The sequence below is a fragment of the Acomys russatus genome, chromosome 17 (genome assembly GCF_903995435.1).
Source record: "Acomys russatus chromosome 17, mAcoRus1.1, whole genome shotgun sequence".
Taxonomy (NCBI): Eukaryota; Metazoa; Chordata; class Mammalia; order Rodentia; family Muridae; genus Acomys; species Acomys russatus.
The window spans coordinates 1,775,503-1,786,255 of record NC_067153.1 but is presented as its reverse complement, the minus strand read 5'-3'; the positions used below and the strand labels follow the sequence as shown (position 1 = coordinate 1,786,255).

General features: G+C 46.6%; 1 protein-coding gene across 1 annotated transcript in view; it reads right to left on the bottom strand.

Annotated features, from left to right (window-relative positions):
* Window positions 1-379: 379 nt before the first annotated feature.
* The window catches only part of Pop1 (POP1 homolog, ribonuclease P/MRP subunit), a 31,862-nt gene continuing 21,488 nt past the window's right edge, over window positions 380-10,753 (bottom strand). The window contains exons 12-16 of the mRNA XM_051159464.1: window positions 9,970-10,085; window positions 7,724-7,915; window positions 5,873-6,027; window positions 1,804-2,160; window positions 380-1,200 (exon numbers count right to left, since the gene is read on the bottom strand). Coding sequence (XP_051015421.1) covers window positions 558-1,200; window positions 1,804-2,160; window positions 5,873-6,027; window positions 7,724-7,915; window positions 9,970-10,085 — 1,463 coding nt within the window. The 3' untranslated portion in view covers window positions 380-557. The remainder of the gene's footprint in view (window positions 1,201-1,803; window positions 2,161-5,872; window positions 6,028-7,723; window positions 7,916-9,969; window positions 10,086-10,753) is intronic.

Genomic DNA, 10,753 nt, shown 5'->3' with positions numbered 1-10,753 from the left:
GTGATATACTCAGCCCACCTGACCATAGGCAGCAAGTTGTGATTTCCTTATGGCACAAAATGTTCAGTTCACCAGGGCATAACTGAATGCAGCCCATGCGGCCTGGCCACGGATGTTAAGAGCCAGGCATCTGCAGTGTCCGCCTGTCTCGCTAGCTTTCTGCTGCTAGGCTGAAGCCCAGGGCCTCGTACATGCAGGAGTGTGACCACTGAGCCACATCCCAGTTCCCTAACATCTCTTCCTGAGTAAAACAATTAACAGTTATTATTGCAAACCATTTAAGTAAAATTTTTCAAAAAGACCTCACAGCTTTCTGTTCCTAACAACCAAAGGGGAGGGGGGATGCTTTATATCATGTCAACCAGTCAAGCATATTACCAAACAGGAAAACACTCAGATTGTTAGGATAAAGCAAACAGATCATCAGCCACATAACTATAACTTTAATTCTTGTTTCCAAGCAGTTTTACTTTCTACTTTAAATCAGATGACAGAGACAGCCAGGACTATCTGTGGGATGACAAAAAGAGTTAGGATATCAGGCTGTGAGCCCACATTCACACCTCAATGGCAAGTCTTGCAAAGCGGTACTGCAGGGAGGTGGGCGGTCGCAGCAGCACCAGGCCCCTTGTGGCTGCTGACTGGCTGGACAACATTTCCAGCAAGCCAGTCACACTAACAAACCCTAGGGCTTCTCCACAGCCAACAGCCATGGAGAAGTCTCCCTGAGTGACAAAGCCCAGGAGAACTCTGGAGCAGTGTGACGTCAGTCCTGGGAGGGGGCCTGCCCATAGCCCCCGAGTCAGAGCTTCTGGCGCAACTGCAGATGCCTCTACTGCCAGGCCTGTGGGTACCATGTGGTCTCGGTTCCGCCTCTTCTCCATTTTCTTCTTCTCTTTCTCTTTCAGAATCAAGCTCTTGAACGGGTCGCTGTGTCTAGGCTCCCTGGGTCCGTGGTAATGCTGATCCTGACTGAGCTGGAGCAGGTCCTCCTCAGATGGGACACAAATCATGGTGCGCGGTTCGGGGCTGCCCTTCCTGAGCAGGGACAGGCTGACCCACACCAGAGCTCTGGGGAAATCATTCAGAATGGACAAGCAGGCCTTTCTGGTCAGTTCTTGCTGGCCTCTGCCGGGAGCCCTCCTGGCCTCAGAACTGCGGCCACACCAGGCAGACAGCTGCTTCCGTAACTCCCTACTCCTACACAAAATAAGAGACATGCGAAATTACAACTAAAAACTATTTAAAGCATGCAATACATTTAGTACTAATAATCTTCTTTTCATGTGCCTGCCATTCTAAAACTGAAAGAATAAAGATTATAATACTGGGGCAGAAAACAAAAGTAAGACATAGAGAAAAATAAGATAGAACGTAGGGTTGTAATTAAGCAAAAGCATGCAAGTTTGAGGGGAAAAAAAGAGGGATATTCAAAGTGAGAGTACATTAGAGAGCGCTGAGAAGCAGAGCTGAGCCACAGCAGCGAGGAGGGCAGCACTCCCTGTACAGGGAAACCACACATCACCACCACGCTACAAAGAATGGCTGCTGGCCCACCCCACAACGACACAATTCCCAAGAACCTAAGAGGCTATGGCAGAACAGAGGCCCGTCACCAGTCAGGTTCGCCTGACTTAGGGCAGCATTTGTAATCTTCTCATCAGTTAGTACTATGTCTCAAATCAAATATTAAACTGTTTCCCCAGGCCCTCAGAGAAACGGCTCCCTTTTTAAAAAGTCACCAATTAGCATGTTCAATACAGAAAACCATTCGAAATGTATCTGGCAGCTGCTTACACTTACCGAACAACACAGAGCTGGCTAGCGGGGCTACCAGTGGGAGCCATGTGATTCTCACTGGCACTCTGCTCCAGAACTGCCTCAGTCCATGCCTGAGGTTGATAGCCTGTGACCTCTGGCTTCATGGGTTGGTTTTCAGCAATGCTTGCCTCATCAGATGGTTGACAGATCTCTTCAGGGACACAAGACACTCCGGGTGGTCTTGGGACACTCCCTTGAGCACTGGGCATTGAAGCTGTAATATCTGTCTCTTGGGCCTGAGCCCTGGACTCCCAGTCCTGAGTCAGCTGTTCCCACGGACAGCAGAAAGGTGCCAGTGTGCCAAGCTTAACGTAGTTGGGCCTTTTGGCAGGAGGGCGTCTAACGAAAAAAAGAAACAAATTTTAAGCAATTAAAGAGTAGATAATTAAAACAGCCATAACCATCATAACACATCTCCAAATATCTCACACACACACACACACACACACACACACACACACACACACACACACACGCATGCACACGCAAGCCTTCCTACCTGCCTCTGTCTCCCAGTGCTGAGTTTAAAGGTGTGCACCACCAGGCTAGATCTTTGAGGTTTTATTTATTTGTTTGTTTGTTTTTTAAGTTTTTTAATTATTTTGTTTTTTCGAGGACAGAGTTTCTATGTGTAGCCTTGACTGTCCTAGACTCACTTTGTAGCCCACGCTGGCCTCAAACTCACAGAGATCTGCCTGCTTCTGCCTCCCCAAGTGCTGGGATTACAGGCATGGGCCACCGCACCCTGTGAAAGATTTGGATTTGTGTGTTTGTTTATTATGTATACAGGGTTCTGCTTGCAGGCGAGAAGAAGGCATCAGATCACATTATAGATGGTTATGAGCCATCATGTGGTTGCTGGGAATTGAACTCAGGACCACTGGAAGAACAGCCAGCAGAAGCACTCTTAACCTCTGAGCCATCTCTCCAGCCCAGATCTGTTTTTTTTAATTAGCCTCTGAAAACCAAATATAGTACCTCAATTGGGGTACTCAGTCTGGAGCTCCATGTGCATGGCGCCCTGGGGTGAGCAGAGCTATGCCTGAAGATGCACACAGCTCTAAGTCAAGGTTACAGTGAGGCTTCTCCCTCACTTCTGGCCTGACAACAACAAAACTAAAAGAGCAAAAGGAACAACCATGTTCCTGCAAAGCTCTGTGCACAACGCACCTGGAAGGCAACACAGGAAACTGACAGTGAGGCTGTGGTTTTGGAGGGCAGCAGGGACACTTCAGGTCAGACATGAGGGAGAAGCTCCACTATAAACCACAGTCCCTTAGGGAGAATCAAACTACCAATGCTATGCTAAAGTCTGTGGTCAAACTGCCTTCTAAACATTTCTGTTTATGTTTATGGACTGTGCTGCTTTCAGCCGTGACCCCGAGAAGCTTCTTTTTGCAGTGGGTGACAATTAATGCACAGACTTAGAACTTGTCAAAGTACAGAGAGTAAGTGACCGCTGAGTACTCGACATCCATCTGCATTACCAAGGTCCAGGGAACGGCGGGGCAGAAAGTCCTAGACATGAAAGGGGTGACTACAGTGCAACCTGTCCTCTGGATACAGCACAGCCATGCACGCCTCGGACACACAGAGGCCACCCTACCCACTCAAGACCTGCGAAGCCCAAGCCAGTCAAAACTGCAGCAGGGGTTGAGGGGGGCTGTATGCTCTATGCTTTTAAGCAGGGCAGTGACAGCACACACCTTTGACTCTAGCACTTGGGAGTCAGAAGACAGTCTGATCTACAGAGTGAGTTCCGGGACAGCCAGAACACCCTGTGTGGAAAAAACAAACCAAAATCTCCAGCACGGATTCGGCAGGGCTCACCAGGCTCTCTGAGGAGCTACTGGCAGGGAGTAGTTGCCCAAGGAGCAGAGCAGTATACCCATTGTCAATTAGCCCACCTCCAGGAAACAGCCCATATCCACACTCAGACAAGCAACCCAAATTAAAAAAAAAAAAAAGACAGGAAACCAGGAGGAGGAGCTGGGGAGAAGGAGGCCAGCAGGATCGGGGAGGGTGGGAAGAGATGACAATGGAGCAGCAACTACAACCACTGTACACTGTATAGACGTATGGAATTATCAAAAAGTGAAATAAAGTAAAAGCGAAATTCACATTGGTTATTCTAAGAAGAAGAGAAAAAAGAAGTGTCTCCATAAAGTCATGAACAGACTTAGTCTTCCCCGTGCCTGCTGGAGCCAGAGAGTACAGATGGTGTTGGACCCAATCATGGGCTTGAAATAAGTATGTGCTGAATGAATGAATGATTCAGAAAAATATAGAGATACATATAGAAATACACACATAAGTTCTCCAAAGCACCCAACAAGAAAACAGAGGTAACCTAAGGCCACTTATGAACACAGTACATCCACGCTGCAGCCCTACAGGGTCACCCACACAGTACATCCACGCTGCAGCCCTAGAGGGTCACCCACACACAGTACATCAACGCCGCAGCCCTACAGGGTCACCCACACACAGTACATCCATGCCACAGCCCTACAGGGTCACACCCACACAGTACATCCACGCTGCAGCCTACAGGGTCACCCACACAGTACATCCACGCCGCAGCCCTACAGGGTCACACCCACACAGTACATCCACGCTGCAGCCTACAGGGTCACCCACACAGTACATCCACGCCGCAGCCCTACAGGGTCACCCAGAGCTCTGCCAGCACCAGACCTGGCAGCTAAGACAAACAGATGTTAAATGACCCACAAGCTAAGAATGATTTTCATATTTCTACTCACTGAAGAAGCAAATGAGGGCCAGGCGTAGTGGCACACACCTTTAATCCCAGCATTCGGGAGGCAGAGGCAAGTGGATCTCTGTGAGTTCGAGGCCAGCCTGCTCTACAAATGAATCCAGGGCAGGCAGGGTTCTGTTACACAGAGGAACCCTGTCTTGGAAAAAAAAAGAAAAAAGAGAAAGAAAAAGAAAAGGAAAACTATCCTACTTTATGATGCTGAACGTTCTATGAATTTTAAATGCAAGTGACTGTAAGTAAGCCCCGGTTGGAACTCCACCACACTTGTTTGTTTATATGTCACCTTCCCTGTCACAGCGGCAGAGCTGAAACCATGTAATGGAGACCAAAGGGTCTACAAAGTCAAATGTGCACATTATATGGCCCTCTACAAAAAAAAGTTTGCCGACATCTGGTTTATGATCATTATTTATCGCTATAGGGAAACCAACACAGTATATGATTAAATGAAAAAGCAAGGTTTCAAAATAATATGGATAATACCATCCTTCTACGTAGGAAACTTTGTTACCTATGGAGAATATACATGAAAGGGTTTAGTGAAAAATAAAATCCTCAGTTACAGGACTCTCAAGCACACAGTATGGGAAGTCCAGATCAGATAAGTACCGACCAGATCAGGTCATAACTTATCCAAATCATCCATCTGTCCGTCGCCACTCAACAACAGCTAGAAAGGCAGCCAGGCCCCACCTCTCTTTGTGGCTGTGGTAATGAACAGGGATTCCCACTCAGCCCCTGGAGCTCCCAGCAAAGCTACTGCAACATTCAGTTACCCACCCATTCGTCAAACACCAGCTGTGTGGTTAGAGAGGCCTAGTGCACACCGCCTACGGCTAGATCCACAGGCACCGCAAACAAGAAACCACTTCCGTGCCTGAAAACAGTGCCTATCACTGCACCAGGTTAAAGTGCTTTGTGTCCTCCATGGTTTCATTAAACTTGTATAAATCGTGCTATTCTAAAACCAGTTTCTTAAAACTGCAATCTCTGCAAAGGGGGGGTGGGTTGGTACTGCGATCTATTAGCAAGTGTCTGAAATGCATGTCTGCAGGTCAGCTGCCCATCACTGAAGTCAGGAAAGAGTCAGGACAAGGGCTGTACCAGAGGAGCCTCTAAAGAGCAAAAGACTCTGCTGGCTTGTAACAGAGAACCCGAGGGAAAGCTCTCACTACACACAGGGTTACGCAGTGCCACCCAACTCATCAGGCAATTCCAGCAGGCGCTTCCCAACCCTGGAGACAGCAGACTAGAAGGATAGTTCCTTACCTTTTATATTTTTCTAGAAGGTCCTTAGCTTGGTCTTCAGCAAACAGAAGGCCAGCTTGGCAGTCTGGGAAATCGCCTGGGACATTTGGTGACCGTGTGTACTGAGAATGTACTGTAGCCTCTTTTAGCCCCCCAACTCTTGCACCTCGGTAGATCTAAAAGAAATGTCAAGAGGCCCTGTCAGTTTACTAACCTGAAGTGAAACTGCCTAATAATACAGGGGAAATGAGAAATAACCTAAAGGCCCATCGCAAGGAAAATTGGTAAACACACGCTAAGATAACCCTATAACCAACACCATCCAGTAGTGCAACACGGGAAAAACTCAATACCTAGCAAATACAACAGTGAGCAACAGTAAACACAACAGGTCACAGAAGCAGACTCATGATAAGGCACATAGATTAAAAGCACATACTTATTACAGAGACAAGCATCTGACACAGGTATGAGGATGTGCATGGAGGTAACCAGGTGCTGCTTTAGGAGGAGAGGTGAGACTGCTGTGAGGACGTGAAGCGCTGCAGTGACTCTACTGGCTTCACTTCCCTGGCGGGATGGCAAGCTCAGGGCGCACAGCCCTCGGGCACGTTAGGACCTTGTCTTTTCTATGTGAATGAAACAATGCCTAATGTCTGCAGATGTAGCTCAGTGACAGAATGCTTCATACCCTGCCTAAAACCCTCAGTTCAATCCTCAGTGCTGAAGAAAAAACAAAACATTTCCTAATTAAAAAAATAAAATTAAGGGCCTGGAGAGATGGCTCAGAGGTTAAGAACACTGTCTGCTCTTCCAAAGGTCATGAGTTCAAATCCCAGAACCACATGGTAGCTCACAACCATCTGTACTGAGATCCGGTGCCCTTTTCTGGTATGCAGGTGTACATGTGGGCAGAATACTGTATAAATAAATAAATAAATAAATATTTTTTTTTTTTAAATTAAGTAGAACAACTTAACCTAGGCACTGACATGTCACTTATCATTGATAGCAAAGTAATGCTTAAACTAACCAGAAGTAGCTTACACACAAGTGTTAAAAAAAATTTGGCTAGTTAAAAAACAGGAGCAGTATATGCTTATAGTTAGCATTTAAAACCACAATAACATGCTCTGTACTTCTGTAAAAGCTAAGCTAATGAATTTCTGCATGCTGAAAATGCAGCACTATTGTTACCTATTTTTTAAAAAGTCATTCTACTTCGAGAACTTCAAATACAGTTTGTTGCTAGCATGTGAGAAGGCCTGGGGCAAGACTGTGGGACAAGGGCAAACAGATGGATGATCGACGCATAAGCAAGCATGTAGGGAACATCAGGGTAGCCGTACAGTTGACATGCTAGTCAGCGTAAGACAGCAGAAATCCATACAGTGGGAGCCAGCACTGTGTCTCACTCCTGTACTCCCAGCCTTGGGGGAGACACGGGGGTGGGGGGGGGAACTACACTCCTGTCTTTCTTATTACTAAATTCTACTTATTTTGTGTTTGTGTGGACACACGTCATTGCACATGTGGGGAGGTCGGAGGACAACTTGAGATAGCTGTTCTTTTCCTTCCACCCTGTGAGTACTGAGAATCAGACTCAGGATGTCAGGCTTGGTGGCAAGCACCGTAACCTGCTGAGCCCTCCTGTTGGCCCTCCACAGGTCTTACCCATGAGAGCCTGGCTCCTCTGGGAACTACACATAGGAGCTATTCTGTATTTCTATAGCCACTATTTAACCTCTAAGGATGGAAACATACCACTCAGTTTCGAAATTGTGCACCACGCACAGAACATTTAGCATCTACTATCTGTTATGATGTGTTTTCATTATTTCAGTTATTAGCTGAAATCAAAAGGCAACTTACAAATGGGATCCAAAAGGCCATGCCCCAACCCTTGGGGAGGAGGATGTCCCAGCCACTTCCCCAGCCCAGTCGGTCTTCGCCAGTCACTTTTCCTGGCTGTTGAACCAGAAGTATAGGTATCTTGGATTCACGAGGCCCTAAAACAAGCTGTGACCCGGGAACCAGCAATTCACTTCTCATCCGGTTTAAGTCCTAAAGGGAGAAACATAAGTCAACACAAACAGTCAGTCTTCTAGATCTTACTGGGACCCCCTAGGAGAAAATGTAGAAGATAAACGTTCGCGTAAAAAGTAAAAGTAAAATGCCCTGAGTGAGCAAACACAAGCCAGCATCAGTAAAAGTATCCTTCCTATAAAGATTTTCCTCTACGCACAGGCTTTGGTGGGAAGATGCCAAATTGTCTTAAATTTGCAGTCTGAGCTAGGATACGCCAGAAGACTCAAAGTTAACCTACGTGTGTTCATTCTGCTAGCCTCGTATCAAAATTAATTCTACAGTTGTATATGCTACTCCTTTTATTTTGATTATGCTGTGTTCTCATTAAGTAAGACAGTACAAAAATTAACTTCCCAAAGATGAGCAACTGAGAACGCGGTGCCATGCTCTTGAGAAAACCTGTCTGCAGGTCTGAATGACAGACGGCACCATAAACAAGTGCGGAGTGAGGAGTGACAGCATCCTTCCAGACCATAAACAAGTGCGGAGTGAGGAGTGACAGCATCCTTCCAGACGTGAGGAGTGACAGCATCCTTCCAGCCCCCACTCGGAGCTGCTGAGGGAGGGAGGCAAGCCTTCCGGGTTCAGAGATGCGCAGCCACTGCCTTTGCTCCTCAGCTGACTGGAACTGAGACATTCCTCCACATTTTGGTATAACTGCAGCCTCAACAGCACTCTTCAAGCCTTGGCCTTTTTACCTTTGCTAAGCTTCTATGGCTACCTGTGTATTTACCATCCATTGCACAATATTTTCCCTAGCTTCCCACCTGGAATTTAAGACCAGGCTCTAAGACATCCGTTCCTGAGAAGCACATTGCCTCTCAGAATTGCCTTTCCCATTGTCCTCTTCCAAACCCCCCACCTAACCGAATGATACACAGACCCCAGAGCTCATTATTCAAACATTCAAACATTTACCGAGCACCTCTTATGTGCCAAGTGTTTTTCTAGGACCTGGGAGTACAACAGTGAACAAACCAACACGACTCTGGCTGTCTTTTGTCTCACGCCACAGAGCCAAACCAGAAAGTCAGGAGCTAAGCTACAGACACCGTCTGTCACCCTCCAGCAACCACCAAGTGTCGTCCCATCCCTCCAGCCACTGCACAATTCAGAGCCCACCATGTCCTACACGGTACATTTCTTTCTTTCCATTCAGCCATTTTATCTATGTGATTCTTTTCACGCTATGTGACCCCTAGTCCTCGCCCCCCATGCACAAACTCTACATACCGCTAGAGTGACATGCAGTCATGTCATAGCCAGTCTTAAAACCTTCCATGGAACCCATACAAATCTTTACAATGCCTTGAGGTCCTCTATAGTCTAGTCCGTGTGTCCCTTCAGCATTCTCCCTTGTCCTGTCTGAGCTGGCGGTTATGCGCAGATTCAGGCCTGGGCCATTATAAATGCTGCTCTTACTTCCTGACAGCCTTTCCCCACTGCAGCCTTGACCCTGCCCCCGACAAGTCTAGCTCCCATCTGAGAGTAAGTTCAAACACAGGCTCCTTCACACAGGAAGCCAGCCTCAGTGTCCCCAGGCAGTCCTTAGTCTTTCTAGTACCTCATCATCTGACACAATGCCCGACTCTGGGGTTCAATCACTGTGACCTTAAAGACACAATAGTTAAGGAAAATAGACTTGAAAATTAGCCGGGCGTGGTGGCGCACACCTTTAATCCCAGCACTTGGGAGGCAGAGGCAGGCAGATCGCTGTGAGTTTGAGGCCAGCCTGGTCTACAAAGTGAGCCCAGGACAGCCAAGGCTACACAGAGAAACCCTGTCTCGAAAAACCAAAAAAAAAAAAAAAAAGAAAATTAAAAAATTAAACCACAAGATTTTTTCACTTCAGGAAAAGGTCTTGTTCTAGAAATCATTCTTTTTTTTTTTTTTTTTTTTAATTTCAAAGTATCGCAGTAAAGAACATGTAAGTACACGGGACTCGATGGAACATAAAGTCCCTTTGTAGGGTCTTGAGTACAGCAAGTGCCTGTCACTCAGCATACCAGCGATCCTGGCCCATTAGTTACCTGATCCGAGATTTTATTCTCTGTGACACTCCTACAGATATCCTGGTTCCAGATAAAGCTACGCGTACAGTCCACAGGCACACCCTCCAGAAGCAGCTGTTTAATTTGCTCATTATCTAAGAGGAAAAAGAAACAGCCTTCAAACCACACTCTCAATCCATCAGACCCTAATGCTGCCAGACTGATGGCGGAAAGTATTTCATGGGCATTTACTGAACCAGAAGACATTCCTACTTATTCTTACAATTGGTTTCCTAGTCCATGAATTAACTTTTCTGTGACATTTACTTCTCCACAAACACACAATTATAATACTAGTAATAATACATTTAAGATAATCAAATTCTACAGGACACCTTCTCTTATAACTGACGTTTACTGAGCTACTTGCTCCTGTCTGTAAAACACGTTTCTTCATTCCTGTAAGGGGAGCAATATTTGTGAACTACACTTTCTCTTGAGCAAAGCACACTGCACTACAGAAGACCAGGAGGGAGGGTTTTCAGCGATGCACACTTACACTGACACAAGTCACCTCTACGTGCAGTCGCTTAAACACAGCAGAAGTCTTTCAAATCTAATTCTGTTAGACTGAAGAATTAAGAAAGGCTGGGTGTGGTGGCACACACCTTTAAATGCCAGCACTCGGGAGGCAGAGGCAGGTGGACTGCTGTGAGTTCAAGGCCAGTCTGGTCTACAAAGCGAGTCCAAGACAGCCAAGGCTAACAGAGAGACCCTGTCTCCAACAAAACAAAACAAAACAAAAAAATGGGTGGGAGGGGCA